The following is a 17,328-nucleotide window of genomic DNA, read 5'->3' on the forward strand; positions in this document are numbered from 1 at the left end:
TTTAACTATTGTGTTGTCTTGATTTATAGCTAAAGTGATTGCATCATCCTCCGACTGAAGAAGCCAACCATGAAAATTTGTTTTCTATAGATTTGATCAGTATGTTCTGTGAAATGTTTATGAAGTACTCTCTCTTTGTTGTTCCGTGATGTTTTCTTTAGATCACTGTAATTCTGCAGCTCAGTATGGTACCTGTTATAAAAGTCACAATCCTTGCTCAACGAGCCTCCGTGGATAAATGTGCGCACCGCGCAGTCTAAAAGCTAGTGAAAATGAATCGCCTCGGCTTTTCCCGTCCACCGCAATTCAAGAAACCCGTGTTCCGTTCTAATGTTTACAAAGCTGTGATCATTTACACGCCATCTACAACATCAGACAACACCGACTATTGCGTTGAGCTGTGCATAATTGGGTTGAAAATCAACAGTGCTGCTTGTCCAGTGGAGAAAACAAACTCCCAAAGCATTGGCTTGGTGCACACTGTATGATGGAGCACCCATTTTGTTTACATTTGGATCAAGGATTTTGTGTCCTTTAACACTTGTGTGTATTTTGAACAGTATTTCTGTACATTTAATAAACAGTGGAGTATCTTATATAACCAGCTGGTGTCGGAGTCCTCCCTTTTCCACAGAAATCTCACGTGTCTCAATCTCCTCTTCAAATCTATGCATTAACTCCCATGCAGTTTGCTGATTGGGTCTTTTTGATAATTAGGCCATCTGTACAAGCCCTACTTTAGTATTGATTACACACTAACAAAGAGCGGTAATGTTAAGTGTAATCAATACTGGAGAAGGTTTTCTGTGGAGGACTTTGTCCCCCTGAAAGGCCTCCCTCAGCACAGTGCAAAAGAGAAAATGTGTAGCCTGCATGCATCAAGGTCTGTAGGTAGTCTTAACGCAGTTTTAAAGATCAGTAATGATAGATAGATAGATAGATAGATAATCTGTTGAAAATGAGAATACTGGAGTTATTTTTTTGTCAGGTGGAATGGACACAGTTTGTCTTTGTAATGTGTCTATCCCATTATTGCAGCTTTTTTATATTATTTATAGGCTGCTTACAGTATTTTTCATATAGATATATATATATTTTTTTTTTTTTTTTTACCTGAATTCTACAGAAAACAAGTTTGGAGCCTTAAACAATGTATTTTGATAGACCAACAAAAAGTGTTTTTGTATATTTGTATTTACTTCTCTTTCCTTTTAAAGAAGGCCTAGCGAAACAAATTGCCTTTAGAAGTCACTGAAATAGTTCACGTGTCTATGATTTATTCTTAGTATAAATGCAGCTGATCCATGTAGTTCTCAGAGGGTTTTTTTTTGTTTTTTTACAGGACATTAGTGAATAAACAGTGGCATGAAGACCAGGGAACTCGGCAGACATGTCAGGGATGAATGTAGAGAAGGGTTGTGTTATAAAACAATATCCTAAGCTTTGGAGATATCAAAGAGTGCTCGTCAATCCATGATCTAAAAATGCAAAGAGTATGAAGCAACTGCAAACCTACACATGGTGGTCCACAAATTATAAAAAAATGGCATTTCCTGTAAAGGGGGCATTAATAAGAGGAGCAGTGTTTCCATGGTGACTCTGGAGGAGCGGCAGACATTCGGAGCTCAGGTGGGAGAATCCTTTTACGGGACTACTATTAGTTGTTGAACACAGCCGGAAGAATTTACAGTTTGTCAGAAGGCGTGCAGTGTTTCTCAACCCAGACCCTCAAACTGTCCTCGATGGTTGTGTGTTTCTCTTCTGCCACGGCTGATTTAAATAACCGGCTGATTAACAGATTTCTAGCACTTGATGGCTGAGGATACTGAGGAGGTGACGCAGTCATTTGAATCAGGTGTGCTGGAGCAGAGACACCTCTAACACATGGAGGACTGTGAGCCCTGAGGACCAGGGTTGAGAAACACTGTTGCAGGGGCCAGAGCAAGCATGAAAAATATGCTCTGATAAGATGAGACCAAAATCAAGCTTTTTGGCATACATATGTTTGAAGATATTTAATTTCCATGAACATAGAATTCCCCTAAGTGAAACAGGGTGATGACTGCATCATACTGGAGGGATGCTGTTCTTGAGCAGGGACAGGGAAGCTGGTGACGGTTGATGGGAAGGATGATGGAGCAAAATACAGTCCAGAGGGTCACCGTCCAGCAGAAAAGTGATCTTAAACGCACAACAAGAGCTGGTTTATCATTTCGTTTGACCAGGCCAGAGACTTGCAGCAAAAAACTACAGGAAATGGTGTTACAAGGGGGGCTCATTACACATGCACGGAACATTTCAGATTGTGACTTGCATCCTTTTCCTCCCATTTTACTATTACGCATTCCTTTGAGCTTGAACATGACCTAACAAATACTTAGGCTATAAACGCGAAGACGTTGTATAAAAAAGGCGTTATGGGCTCTTAACGAATACAAAGTTTCCTTTTATATGTTGTGGATCACGTTGTCACTTGTTGATCTCCTCGTTCGACAAAAAAAATCGACTGAATTCACTTTTCTGAATACAAAAATCCCAGAGCTGATGATAGCGCCGTCCTTCACCGCGTCCGAGCCAGAGAAAACCTTAATGAACAGGTGACGCGCTCTGCCGCCACGCAGCCGCTGTTGCTCCTCTGCTCGCTGCCTGAGCGCGCTCCGGCTGGACTGCCGCACCGCGATCAGGTGGGGAGATGCAGCTCAGCTGAAAGCGGGCAGCACTGCACTGAGGATAAAAAAAAAACAACATGATTGTAGCCCGGAGAGGAGGTGGCGTGGATGAAGGACCCACGGAGGCGAAATAGATCGGATCCGCCGCGATGAGCGCCTCCTTTCCGAAATCGGATTCCACAACCTCGTTACTAAAATCATCGAGGCGATCGACACACCTCCCCGAGCAGACATCCGAGCTACGGAGAGGTCAGCATCACCATCAGCACCAGCACCAGCACCACCACCGTCCCGCCGCGCTCCACGGCACCGGCGGCAAAGCCGAGGAGTCCTTCTGGTCGGCCGAGGGCGACGTCAGCGCTCGGAGACCCCTGTGCCACCCGTCCGCGGCCGGCGGCCAGGACGGGAGTAATACCGCAGCCACTCGGGGCAAGTGCAAGCCCCAAGTCCTGCACGGCCAAGTTCAGCCGGGGCCAGACTGCGAGGCGGACCGAGGGGTGACCGAGCGGAGCCGGACTAACCCCAAGCCCTCACACCGTCACCACCACCATCACCACCACCACCGCAGGAAGCACCACCACGGGGAGGACCATCCAGATGACCCCGAGCGTCCCCATGCCGGCTGCCACACGCACACCCACAGGGTGCCCTCCCTCTCGGACAGCACCGACGACAGGGCCCCTCTGTGTGAGCCGAGGGACCGCAAGAGGGCCAGTCTGGCCAGAGGCGGCGGTCAGGCCAGCAGTCCGTCCCCGTCCTCCTTGCTCCCCTGTCCCGCCGTCCAGCAGGTCGTCCCGCCGCTCCCGGAGGTCCAGCACCGCCTCCTCTGCCTCTGACATCAATTTAAGGAGCGTCCTCCATTCGCTGTTCGGCCAGGTACGGCATTCGCATCCCCGACACCGCTCAGTTCATTTGGCATTCACCGTGTGAGGTCTACCAGTACAGGCTGCCTCTGGATATTTCTCTGGCAAGTTGTGACAGCGATGCCCCAAATCCACATTTAGATTCAGTGAAGGGGAGCGCTTGGGTTTGCAGGCTGAAGGTTTGCCCCATTTGTCCCCGCATCACCCATAAATCAGCCCTATATCTTTCTCTGAGACTCCTCTGTTTGGGTTGTGCTTTTTGGCCTCTTCATTCACCCTCTATGTGTTCTGCGATGCTGTCTGCATTACTGAACCAGGCTGGAGAGAGAGGAGAGCTCCTTTTTACGCGTTTGTTTCTTATGTAAGGTGGAACATACAGCGTTGCGTCCTGCAGATTTCCTCAATCGAGCAGCTCTTTCTGACTGAAGTAGGACCCAAAATGTGCAGGGCCACAGAGGTGGACATCTCTGATGTGCTAATGCTTGTGTGTGGACTTGTGTTCCTGCAGCATTCAGTCAGGAACGTTGGCTGCGGCGATTGTTTTGTGTTTGAAGGTAATCACTGATGTTCCCGCTGGTGATGGAGCGTCTATTTTCAGCCACGGGATGTATTTATACAAAGGAGAAGGAGTGCAGCTTTATATGCCCGCTCTCTTATCTGTGCTGTCATTCTGCATAAATTGGCCGCTTTGAAAGCAAGCGGCATCCACGGTTCCGGGAAAGAAAGAAAAAAAAAGCCTCGGAGCGCTCCAGCTAAAGCTTTAAACCCCTGATAATATGTTGTTTACTGGGTGCATTCCGAAGAAGTCAGGGTTTATTTGATTCCATGTTTGGTAATTGGATTTTTATCCAGATGGGATTTACATTGAGTGCTTTGTAAAAGAGAACTGTTTCACGCTTGTTCACTGCTGCAATCACAAACTTTAGTGTGTTTTATTGGGATTTTATATGATGGACCAACACAAATTAGTGCACCGTATTGAAATGCTAGGAAAAATAAACTTAAAATATAAATACATAGCTGAAAATGCCATGTACATTTATATTCAGCCCAGCTGAGTTACTTTGCTGAATTAAAAACTGTAAGGTATGTTTCTACCAGCTTTGCACATATGGAGTCTGGCATTTTTGTCAGTTCTTCTTAGAAAAATGAGATTCACATTCAGCTGTTAGACTTTTCCACCTTCATGGCTCCCAACATACAGCCTTTTCCATCTCTGCGTTTTTTTTTTTTTTTTTTTGCACAGGCTATTTTACTCTTTTAGTCAGCGGGTGTTTCTCATACATAAATATACATATATGTTTTACACATCTCTTTAAATCACACTTCCCAGCTTCCCCCTTTTTAAATTTCTTCAGTATGCTAATACAGTAGTTTATCTTTCTTATGTTGTAGATTTTCTGCCGGTACACCTGAATTTCTCCACTGTGGGACTTTCTATTCTATTTTTAATTGGGTATAGGTCTGGACTTTGACTAGACCATTCGAACACTTCAACAAGTTTTTATTCTTTCCAGTATCGCCCTGTATTTAGCTCCATCCATCTTTCCATCAGTTCTGACCAGCTTTCCTGTCCCCATAGATCCACACACATGGTGCAGCTACTGGCATGTTTCACTGTGGGAATTTTGTGCTCAGGGTGATGTGCATCATTTCCTTTTCCCGCACTGAATTTTCCACATAAAATGCATAAAATGTTAGAATAAAATGTCAGATTACCTTTGTCCATGTGTTTGCTGTGTCCCCTGCCAGGCTTGTGGCTGCAAACAGGACTTCTCGTGGCTTTCTCTTGACGTTGGTCTTCTTCTTACCACTCGTCCACAAAGGCCAGATTTGCAGACTTATAGTTGTCCTGTCAAAAGATTTTTCTACCTGGGTGTGAATCTCTGCAGCTCCTCCTGAGTCCCTATGGACCTATTTGCTGCTTCTCTGATTGATGCTGTTCTCCTCCTGCCCAGCAGCCAAGCTGTAGATGTTTAACATTTGAGACATTGTGTCTTAGCCTATCCCTCCTTTAAACTTGTCCGCATCTGTCTCCTTGACCTTGTCTGAGGTTTGATTTGGTCATTGTGATGCTGCTCATTCATTAATGTTATCTAACAAACCCTAGCTGCCTTCACAGTCCAGCTGCATATAGTGAGAACAGATCACACACAGTTTGACCCTGGTTGTTGATAAGGTGGCTTCTGAAGCCTACGCCACATCTTAATTGGGCTTTTAGAGTGAAAGGGGATGGAAAACAGACACAAGCCACACCTTTAGGTTTTGGAGTTGTTGTTTTTTGTTAAAGATCTTGATAACCCAGTATCATTTGCCTATCACATGAAATCCCGATAATGCAGAGCACTGTATGTTGCTGCAATAAAAAGCTCCCAGTCATAAAGAAAACACGCTGCTCATCCCTCTGGGGAAGCCATCTGATACTCATAGTATGAAAATCCATTTTTACAGCTTACCCATGAGTCAGCCCGGGAGCATTCTGTGAAAACATTAGCGTGACCCGAAGACGCTCTTTTGTTGAGAAACCTACAGTTGTTGGTGACGGGCTTAGTGACAACGGAGCTGCAATGTACAGCTTTGGAGCCACGCATGCTGCAGTTGGAACGAGACAACCCAGGAGCTATTTGACAAGCCGGTGCAGATATGCATAAACAGATGATCATCAGGCAGCAGAGGACCACAGTACAATTTGCAGCACGTGTTAAAAAGAACGGCATGTTTACATGGTGTATATACAAAGTATATATATATATATATATATATATATATATATATATATATATATATATATATATATATATATATATATATATATATATATATATGCCACGTCAATGAACCAAACGGCTACGTTTCTCCCACTTGTTTTTTTTTTTTTTTTGCCATGTGCCGGCTGGATTGGAGGACAGAGTGACCTTGTCTTCACCTGCAGAGGGCAGAGGATGACGTGCGTCACGGCAGGGAGGGTGAAGCAGGAAAAAAAACAGAGACGTGAGCATAAAATATCAGGAGGATTTACCTTCCGAGGCAATTTAGAGGTTGAAAATGATAAACGGCATTCCACGCCTTGAGTGCAGGTGAGGCGGCTGACATAAAGCTGGAAATAGATCGCAGCAGGCTGTTCTCTTAAACTCGCCTTGCCCGGATTTTTGCGGTGAAAGCGTAAACACTTTGCAATATTTTTGCAAGGGACCTTTAAGCGCCGTGCGCACATTTGTTAATCTGATGAAGCATTTTTTTTTTCTCTGTTATTTATTCTCGTGCCTTCAGAGCCCATAAGGCTGCACCGAGGTGTCAGCGCTGTTTACAGAATAATCAACAGTTTGGGTGTTGTGACAGCTGAATGAAATGTCTTTCTGAGGGCCCTTTTCCTTTAATAGGCAATATCTTTCCCTCCACAGCCCTCCCTCATTTGCTCCCCTCCTCCCCCTCCATTTGACTTTCCCTCTCGCTCCCTGATGCTGTTGCTGTCTGTGCTCGGCATAGTAAAGTACGGTGTAGTTTGGCATTTTTTTCATCGCACTGCATAGGGACAAGTAAGCACCCCCGGTCTTAATGGGTCTTACTGAAAGTAGAGTTTGTGTTCCTCTCAAAATCCGACCTGCAAACCTGAAGGAGAGAAAGTCCTCATGGTCGTATCTAATGCCTCTTTTCTCGATTGGAATGGGAAACTGCTTGGACTGGCCTCTCAGAGCGGTAAGCCATGTGTTGTGCTGTTTTCATCCGTGTTTCTGGGATTGTTTGATGGGTTTTTTCGTGGCACATTAGAAATTGGCAACGGGTAAAGCTGGACAATGCTCAGAATACTGTAAACTTCTGTTGCTTTAAGGTTTCACCAGACAGTTGCGGTGTAAATATAAATGAAACTGATAAAAGGAAATGGGTTCTGGTGCCCTAGTTGCACATATAGTATCTTTTGTGACCTGTTCCCTAGTTGTTCAGCTCCCCGAATCTCTGTCTCCGAGTATGTTTACTCTTCCTGCGACAGTGTACAGGTATAAAATGCCAGTCTGTATAAGTGTCAAGTAAACTGTTATGAATAATGAGTGGAAAGTTGGCAACATGTTTGTTTTATAGATGTACTCAGGCTAGCCTTCTGCTACGTCTTCATTTATTTGACAGTGTTTCTCTTGTAGGGAGGCGCAGCAAGGCTATACCGTAGTTGTTACTCTGCTGAGGTTTGAAGCAGCGCTCTCATACAGCTAATAGGCTGCACTGGATTTCAGTCTTGAAGAATAAAGAAAACCCAAAGTTACCGTCATACAGTGTCTTGCAAAAGTTTTTGTACTCACTGAACTTTTTTTGTGTTTCTTCTCTTCACAAAAACAAACATCAGTGTATTTTGCTGGGACTTTAGGAAATAAACCAGCACAAGGTTGTCAGCAGTTTTGAAGCAGAAGGGAAATTTTAAATGGATTTCAAGTTGTTTTGTTTGAAGTGTAACATGCATCTTTCTTCAGCTCCACTGAGTCGATATGTTACAGAACCACCTTTGAAAGCAGTTATAGCTGCAAGACTTTTGGGGTATGTCTCCATCAGCTTTGGGCATTCAGGGACTGAAAACATTGCCAAGTCTTCCTGGGTTTCACAAAATAGCTCAAGCTCAGCCAGATTAGATGGGATGTGTCTGTGAAAATCACTTTTCAAGTCTCCCAGACACTTCTCTTCCGAGAACACCGGACTTGAAGAGTGTACGGTTGTGCATGGCATATGTTGAGTGCAGTTGTCCCATCAACAGATTCTCCTACTTGAGCTGCGGATCTCTACAGCTCCTCTGAAGTTACCATGAGCCCTTTTGGCTGCTTTTTCTAGTAAGCCTGTCAGTTTAGACGGACGGCCAAGCTTTTGCACATCTGCATTTGTGCCACACTCTTTTCACTTCCAGGCGTCGGACTAAACAGAGCTCTGTCAGATCTCTGAAGCTTGGGATATCCTTTTATATCCTGACTCTGCTTTCAGATTTGTGGCCGTGTTCCTTGGTTTTCATGATGCTGTCCATTCTCTAATGTTCTCACAAACCTCACAGAACAGCTGGATTTACAATGAGACAAAATTTCAGCCAAGTGAGCTTGCTTGTATAAGGACCTTCTAAAAAGTGTTGATTGTACTTGATTTTACTTAGGGGAAATCAGAGTAAAGCGAGGTAAAAACAAAAATCATACAGGGTCGCAGGGGGGCTGGTGCCCATCTCCAGTGGTCACTGGGTAAGAAGCGGGGTCCAACCTGGACAGGTCGCTAGTCCATCACAAGTCAACACAGAGACACACAGGAAGAATAACTATTCACACACTCCCACCTAATGAGAATTTGGGGAGAAATGTATATGAAATGGTTTAGATCAAACCTCATTCATATGGTAGAAGGGCCCAGTCAAAATGCATGCCACACTTATATGTATTTTTTTATTATTATTTTGAAAATCATGCATCACTGCAACTATGTGGTATTTTGGGTTGCTCTGTCATATAACATGTTAATAAAACACACTAAAGGTTGTGGTTCTAATGGGGGGAAATGTCCAAGGAGTGTGAACACCTTTGCAAAGCACTGTACATAACTTTACCGATCTTCCCGACGCCCCTCTTTATCTTACTCTCCCTTGTCTCTGCACGCCTGTGAAAAGATGCTCCAGGACGCGGAGAGGAGACTCAGAGTTGTGCTGTCTTGTGAGGAATCAGGGTATGTTGGGCCGTATCAGGACGCTGTTTTTTCCGTGACACAAAACTGCGTTCTCGTGAGCAACCTACTGGGAGAAAGCTGTGTCTTCCTGGATAAAGGCATGGCAAAGTGCAGGCAGGCCGTACGTAAGTCTTGCAAAACATGCTCCTCTCTCCTGTGATCACATTAGTGAAACTGGCACTTCTCTTATTCCAAAAGAAACTACAGTAACAGATAAATATATAGGGACATATACAATAGTTGTGAATATAACAGTGACTAGTCTCTTTGTTTAAATGTAAAGTTTCAAAGCTGACGGTGTGATGAAAAATGCATCAGGCTCCCATTGTGTGAAACGAAATGAACCCAACCTTGTTTGCCTTGTTGATAACAACCGACAGCCTGCCTTCATTCACTTCTTCCCCACCATTATTTGTTGCTGTTTGGGATCACTATGCTTTTGCAAGACACGTTATCGGCCAAGATTTAGCTGACTTGACTGCTGGCCTCAAACAAAAGAATCGTTTACGAGATGGACCCAATGAAGGGGGCCTTGGTTCTGCGGCGGAAAAACAAGCCACAACATCACCCTTCCACCACTGTCTTGCACTTTGTTCCCTCCTGCAGAAGCAAAGTTTGCTCACTCTTCCCAGTGGTTCCTCTAATGCGGGGGTCACCAACAGGGTGTCTGTGGGCCAAGGACCAAATGTGGTGCCCTCAAGCCCATTCTAAAACGGGCAAAACCCTCCAGTGAGCTGCATCTAAAATGTTATTCTGTTGCTCTACTTTTGTAATCACACTTGCATTTATATAGATTTAAAAGTGACAATATCTATAAAAAAAAACATGTTTATTTGGGAGCGTTGACTCTTCTAAGTTCAAAGGTCAGTACTTATTTTACTGTATTCTTTACTGTATTCTTATTTTTTGTCTGCACCATCAATACCAAGTCAAATTCCTTGTAAGTGCAAACCTACTTGGCGATTAAACTTGATTCTGATTCTGATTCTGGTAGCCCTTAGTGTGACACAGTGCTGATGAAGTAGCTCTAAGTTTCAAAAATGTTGGTGACCCCTGGTCTAATGCCATTAACACATTTGTTTGCACCCCGGACAAAGATGTGTAAAAAGCTTTAAATCAATGTGTTTATATTGTGCCAATTCACAATACATGTCATCTCAAAGCACTTTACAAAGTCAAATTCAATAAAATCATACAGATTGATCAAAAAGTTTCCTATCTCAGTAAACCCAGCAGATTGCATTGAGTCTTGACAAGCAGGATTCACTCCACCTGAAAGAGCGTAGAGCCACAGTGGACAGTTGTTTGCATTATCAAGGGCTTTGCAGCAATCCCTCATACTGAGCTTGCATGAAGTGACAGTGGAGAGTAAAACTCCCCTTTAACAAGAAAAACCTCCAGCAGAACCAGGCTCAGTATGAACGGTCATGTGCCTCAACTGACTGGGGCTTACAGAAGACAGAGCAGAGACACAACAAGAGAGACAAACAAGCACAAAAGCACACATTGATCCAGGAATCCTTTCTATGTTATATGGTAATGGAAGATGATCTGATCTCCTGGTTGGTCTCACAGGTAGCAGAACGCCAGACCAGGTGTACCTACTATGAAGAGAAAAAAGACAGAAAGAATATAAAGTTAAAAGTTGAAATAACAACAAACAATGCAAATTGGAGAACAGTAGGAGAACTCAGCAGAGTGAGAAAAATAGGCCCTGATGTCCTCCAGCAGCCTAAACCTTTAGCAGCATAACTATAGAGATAGCTCAGAGTAACATGAGCCACTCTAACTATAAGCTTTGTCAAAAGGAAAGTTTTAAGATTAGTCTTAAAAGTAGACAGGGTGTCTGCCTCACGGACCAAAACTGGGAGTTGGTTCCACAGGAGAGGAGCCTGATAGCTGAAGGATCTGCCTCCCATTCTACTTTTAGAGACTCTAGGAACCACCAGCAGACATGCAGTCTGAGAGCGAAGTGCTCTGTTAGGAACATACGGGGTAATCAGAGCTCTGATATATGATGGAGTTTGATTATTAAGGGCTTTATATGTTAGAAGAAGAATTTTAAATTCTATTCTTGATTTAACAGGAAGCTAAAATTGGAGAAATATGATCCCTCTTGTTGATTTTAATCATCAATTAAATAATAGGTATATTTCACTACACCAGCATAATCTCACAATGTAATTAGTTAGATAATACATTTTTCTCTACCTATTCAGTTGGGGGAAAAAATCTTAACTCTAAAATGATCTCTCTCCACTTTTCTTCACGTTTGAGTGGTGATGTTGTGGGCCTATTTCTCCTGCAAAGGCCCACAGCATATTAGATCCTCCTGCATAATGAATAGGCAATGAGATGCTTTTCTACATCTTAGCTTTCATGTCAAACCCAGCAGGAGTATTTTTTGTTGTTGTTGAATAGCTCAAGCTTAGTCTCATCTGACCAGTTCAGTGTTTAGTAACCCACACATGTTTAGATAGGTAACAGATGTAAACAGAAAGGCTTATTTTCTTTGGTGAGGACTGACACCTCTTTATGTAGGGCACCTGCTCCACTTCGTGCACTGCACCATAGATTCCTTTTTTAATACTTTTTATACATCTTCATCAGCGGTACTTTCAAATTTGGCCCATCTGTATCTGATAGGCCCAATCTTAGAAGATTAATTCTTTTAGATGTGTGCTTAAGCCACACTTACTGGCAACTGTGGTTAAGACATAAGCACATGTTTAACAATGTGCAGCTATTCCCTTTTAACCCATTTGCAATAAGGATCAGCTCATTTACATCCTCCTTTACTCTAATGCTGCGTTCAGACCGAACGCGTCTAAAGCGCTCTAGACACACGTCTCAGCAAAGTGTGGACAGACTGATCTGACTCGCGTTTGGAGGAGCTACCCTGCTTTTTTCCTCAAATGAAGGGAAATGTTTACCGTGGTAAAAGTTTTGATAACTTACCTACTTACCTTGATCTAAACGCAGCATAAAAGGTCGCTGATTAGGGGGCTCGACGTGTAGAAAGTAAGCAGCTGCAACTATCTATATGTTAGAGATGGAGGTTTGTACACAGAGATATCTATTTATTTATTTATTTATCTATTACTTAACAATTAGAGGTACTCTGGAGATGTGAAAGTCTCTTTCACAAGAGCGGCCTGATGGAGCCGAGGACATGTCACCTTACCCTGTGAGGGCCGATAAACTGGCATTGATGGGTTGACACTAAGTGCTGGCAGTGTTGGGTTGCTACATTGTTTTGGGCTGCAAGTCTTTTTCTGTGTCAGAGCTTCTGGTCAGTATGTACTTGGGGCCTGACGTCATCGCTTTGTGTTGTGTTTAGACGTCTCCTCACTCCTGCAGTTAACCCCTGGGCGCTCTGGGAAATGTCTGCTGCGTTCTCTGTCCTTTAAAGGTTGCTTTTATTGGATACAGCCACTAAAAAAAAAAAAAAACACCCACATTCTTCTTAGAACTACGGTGTTGAGGTTCCTGGTCCTGCCTGATGGAGATCAGCACTCTGTCCACTAAAGTTTTGTTATTACGATGTGACTTAGTTTCACTCAGCTGCTAACATTTCCTTACCATTAGGCTGCTGGTAGCTGAGGCCCCTAGGCAAGTCGGGGGAATGTTATGGAGAAGATTTGGGCATCACTCTGGTCACAGTATTGTCAGAAGTATAGTTGCACGGAAGGTGTTGACAAAGAAAGTTTACAATGACATTTTGTATTTTTCATCAGTGTTTGATCCTTTGATTTTTTTTCCCCCAGCCACTAGTAAAATGTTTTGTTCTCAACAGGATAGAGAGCTGCGGCCAGAAGAAATGGACGGTAAGATTTTGTCCTCCACACTTTCTCTTTTAAGTGCAGCTATTCATCCTGGGCCTCCACTGTTAGCATATAACTACATTATCTGCTGTTTTCATCGCAACAGAGCTACGAGACGCTTTCAAGGAATTTGACAAAGACAAGGACGGTTTCATAAGCTGCAAAGATCTGGGGAACTGTATGAGGACCATGGGATACATGCCCACGGAAATGGAGCTGATAGAACTGAGTCAACGGATAAATATGAACTGTAAGCTGCCTCACTCTTGTGTATGTAAAGATCTGTACCACAGATCCCATCCGAGGCTGTCATCATAAGCCTGGACATTATTATAGATTAGATAATTTAAATCCAGGTCAGAATGATTAGACAGCAAACAGCTTGAATAACTTCTTAAAGCAACAACTGGATGCAGAACTTTGAATTGTCATTTTTTTTTTACATTCAATCTTAACATTAGACCACTCTTACTAGCAAAAAGTCTGGAATTAATTTAAATGTGTTGTTTTAATGCCACAGATCCAGCTTTAATTATAGGACATGGGCCCATGTGGATAAAATGTAAATGCCTCCCAGAGGAAGAATTTTATGGTTAGAGAACGCAAAGACTGAACCATTCGGCCACAACGACAAGGAGTGTGTTTTGCGGGGTTAAAGTGAGGCTTTCAAGCCAAAGAGAGCTGTACAACCTGTTAAGGATGGTGGTGGTAGGATCATGCTGAGAGTGTTTCTCTGCCATTTTGCACAAATTGGATGAAATAACTGAGACAGACGATTAAGCCAATTCTTTAACTTCACACCAGATCTGCAGCCAGATGGGTAAAGCGTGGATGCCCCAGCAAGGATCCCTGACATAAACACTAGGTGTAGACTGGATAAAACAATGAGGTCTGGAGCTGTTTCCAACTCATCCATGTTGAGAATTTATAGACTATACTTCAGAGCCAGTTCTGTGTCAGGAAACCAACTAATTTAGAGAAGCTCTGCAATTTCTGATAGGAACAGTGCTCCTCTTAATAAATAAAATTATCATTTGCAATGGCATTTTGTATTTAATGAGGTTATCTTGGCCCGACATTATATAATGGAGTAAGTTTGTACAGTGGGACAAATACAAAAACCCACAATAAATGTAAAATTGTTCACACAATTAATCTTTTCAAAAATAATTGATGTTTTATGTTGCATAAAAGCATTCCACCATGAAAAAAGAATAGTTAAAATGCATCATTACAAGCCTCAAATTAACTCAGCATTCATGTTTATGATCATAAACTGTGCGTTAATGTTTTTGGTGTTTTTTTTGTTTTTTTATCTGTCTTCCATCAGTGGGAGGTCATGTTGATTTTGACGATTTTGTGGAATTAATGGGCCCGAAACTCCTGGCTGAAACGGCAGACATGATTGGGATAAAGGAGTTAAAAGATGCATTTAGGGAGGTAAGGTTGTCTGAGTAGTTACTGTTTTTGTGTAAATTTTTTCCCGTTTCTTTTGTTTCTGATTGCTGTTAATGTTGTTTCTCTGCTCGCTGTTCTCAGTTTGACACAAATGGGGACGGTGCCATAAGCACTACCGAGCTCAGAGATGCGATGAGGAAGTTATTGGGCCAGCAAGTAAGTGGTCAGGAAGAAACCTGAGAGCTGTTGAACTGATTTTAGCCCCTGTGTGTGGGGCTCTGCTCACTCTTTCTGACCTATATTTTTCTTTTCCAGGTAGGTCTTAAAGAGGTAGAAGACATCCTAAGGGACGTGGACTTAAACGGGGATGGGCTTGTTGACTTTGAAGGTAAAATAACTTTTACCACCAGTTTCCAGTGCCTTGCAAAAGAATGTGTGTCACATTTTTGTCACAGAGCAATTCAAAGGGCCATCATAAAGTCTTGCATAATTACAAAGGGGAAGGAAAAATATAATGGTTTTCAACAGTCTGTACATTAAAATCCAAAATGTGTGTCTTGCATTCCTGTTCATTTGCCCTGAGACAACACTTTGTAGAACAACCTTTCTCTGCAACTATACAGGAGCAAGTCTTGTGAGGTTTGTCTGTCTCAGCTTTGCAGGTTCTTCTTTGCAAAGTAGCTCAGCCCAGTCAGATTTGATTTAAAGTGCCAGTGAACATCAATATTTAAGTCTTGCTGCAGATTCCCATTTGGACTAAATTCTGGCTAGCTGGTGTCTCAAGTTGTTTGCAGTCTGTAAAAGGCTGTCCCTCCAGGATTGCCATATATTTAGCTCCATCCATCTCCCCATGAACTCTCTCCAGCTTTCCCACAGCATGATACTACCACCACCATGTTTCATAGTGCATACGTATGTGTTTTGCATGTTATGTATGCAGGCCAAATAGTTACCTTTTGGCCTGCCTCATCGGACCAGAGCACAATCTTTTTGTGTTCTCTTGGTAAAACGTTAAATGGGACATTTTATAGCAAGGGGTATGCCTACTTTTTGCAAGGCCCTGTATTACAGCTGTAAAGCAGGGCATGGCTTGGTTGATGCATTTTGTCATTCTTTCCTTTGCCATTCGATTGTCTTTCAGAGTTTGTGAGAATGATGTCTCGCTAGGATCCGACATCAGTCCTGAATGTGAACCTGTGTCCTTCTCCACACTAAAACCACGTCCAAGTAAAGGACAAGCCAAGATCTACTGAGCCATCGAAATCAAAACGACACTGGAATTCAAACTCAAATGTTACGAGGCGGGGGGGGGGGGGGGTTCACCTCCCACTTTCAATCAATAAGTGTTCTTCCTGAAAACTTTTTTCAGATTAACTGAGGCAGAGCTTGCTGTAGCATAGCTGAAGATTGTCTAATTTATGTTTTTGCACTTTAATTCTCACTTAATAACTTCCTGTGTGGATAAATTGCCGGCGTCCTGTCTCAATGTCTACATGGTGTTATTCTGTGTCTTGCAAAATGTCACCTTCGATGTTTCAGTGGCATCAGAATGAGAGGCTGAATGTGGGAAAGACAAAACATTAGCACCATTGAATGTTTATATATTCACACGTTGTCTGTTGTATTAGAAATGTACTTGAAGGTACCTTTGTGCAGCAATGGTGCTTCACCAAGAAATCAAAGTGGCAATACCACACTTGTAATGTAACTTTGTGACCACTTGTAATTTTTCACTGTGCCAGACTTGTTCCAATGAAAAGAAGAATCACTGTCCGACATGCAGAAAAGGAAGATGATTTTAATCAGAATCTCTGAAATGCCTCCAAGATAAAAAAAAAAAAAGATAAACACGGCAAAAGGAGGGCAGCTTTTCTCAAAAGCGTAGAAAGTGCTCGACAAGACTGACCAGCGGTGATTTGCAGCAATACAGAACATGTTCAGACTGTTTCTTTTTGTGCTCATGACTGAATTCACAAAAGGCTGGGAAGTATAGGCTGTTTTTAAACGTCTGTCGTGGTCTGCGTGAGGTTACACATTAGGAATCACTAGTGTGAACTGTATGTACAGTGGATCTGATCATGCTGTAGCTCTCATTGTCGTTACGACTCTAAATGTGGTACTGTTCCATTCATCTGTGCTGTCAAAGAAATTTTTATGCATGCCAAAGAGAGACATTTACTACATTTAGTATGCACAATTTTGTCTATAAAAAAAAACAGGAGACATAATATTTCGGCAAGTTATCTATAGAAAAATAAAAGGTGTTTACATTTGAGCCCTTTTTACCATTGGTATTTGTGTTTTACATCCTATGTCAAAATGTTGAAATGGCCACTGAGTGATGTCACTACATGTAGAGAGGACAAAGCTAACCTTAACATAATTTAGTGCAGCACTATTCATTTGTGTCACTGATGAGCCTTAAGACCAGGCATGCATTACCTGCTGGAGTGCTGTACTTATATCATTACATTGGTCTTCAGAAGAAACACACTTTTGGTTTTAGAAGCCTGCTGTATTCAGTTAGTTAGGATTTGAATGATTATAAATAGATGTGTTGGGTAAAAATAGACATACAATAAAGAGTTTATATATATATATATATATATATATATATATATATATATATATATATATATATATATATATATATATATATACACACACACACACACACATGCACACATTTGCTGATCATTATCCTGATCATTTAGGCTGCAGGCCCAGACTCTTACAGACCAGTCACCCAGACTTCTGTGGTCATGAAGTGTGTTAACCAGCTTGCCTTGACTTCAAAACCATTACAGACTCCCTCCTGGATCTCCTATAGTTCACTTATAGAGCCAACAGATATGTGGACGAAGTTCTAAGCATGGCCCTCCACTTCATCGTCCA

General features: G+C 42.5%; 2 protein-coding genes across 3 annotated transcripts in view; both read left to right on the plus strand.

Moving 5' to 3' along the window:
• The window catches only part of cabp1a (calcium binding protein 1a), a 19,245-nt gene extending 2,537 nt beyond the window's left edge, over window positions 1-16,708 (plus strand). Inside the window, exons 1-7 of one of the 2 annotated variants that reach the window (XM_012852093.3) lie at window positions 7,107-7,228; window positions 13,008-13,038; window positions 13,142-13,285; window positions 14,366-14,475; window positions 14,575-14,649; window positions 14,749-14,821; window positions 15,575-16,708. In XM_012852093.3, coding sequence (XP_012707547.2) covers window positions 7,175-7,228; window positions 13,008-13,038; window positions 13,142-13,285; window positions 14,366-14,475; window positions 14,575-14,649; window positions 14,749-14,821; window positions 15,575-15,600 — 513 coding nt within the window. In that variant the 5' untranslated portion in view covers window positions 7,107-7,174 and the 3' untranslated portion in view covers window positions 15,601-16,708. Of the gene's footprint in view, window positions 1-7,106; window positions 7,229-13,007; window positions 13,039-13,141; window positions 13,286-14,365; window positions 14,476-14,574; window positions 14,650-14,748; window positions 14,822-15,574 lie in introns of those variants that run through there. The other variant, XM_036144579.1, reaches the window with a different exon arrangement.
• On the plus strand, window positions 2,577-3,505 carry LOC118564721 (histidine-rich glycoprotein-like). Its single transcript, XM_036143558.1, has one exon. It carries the CDS (start codon window positions 2,819-2,821, stop codon window positions 3,503-3,505), a length of 687 nt encoding a protein of 228 aa, XP_035999451.1. The 5' UTR covers window positions 2,577-2,818.
• Window positions 16,709-17,328: the final 620 nt, after the last annotated feature.

The sequence above is a fragment of the Fundulus heteroclitus genome, chromosome 12 (assembly GCF_011125445.2).
Source record: "Fundulus heteroclitus isolate FHET01 chromosome 12, MU-UCD_Fhet_4.1, whole genome shotgun sequence".
Taxonomy (NCBI): Eukaryota; Metazoa; Chordata; class Actinopteri; order Cyprinodontiformes; family Fundulidae; genus Fundulus; species Fundulus heteroclitus.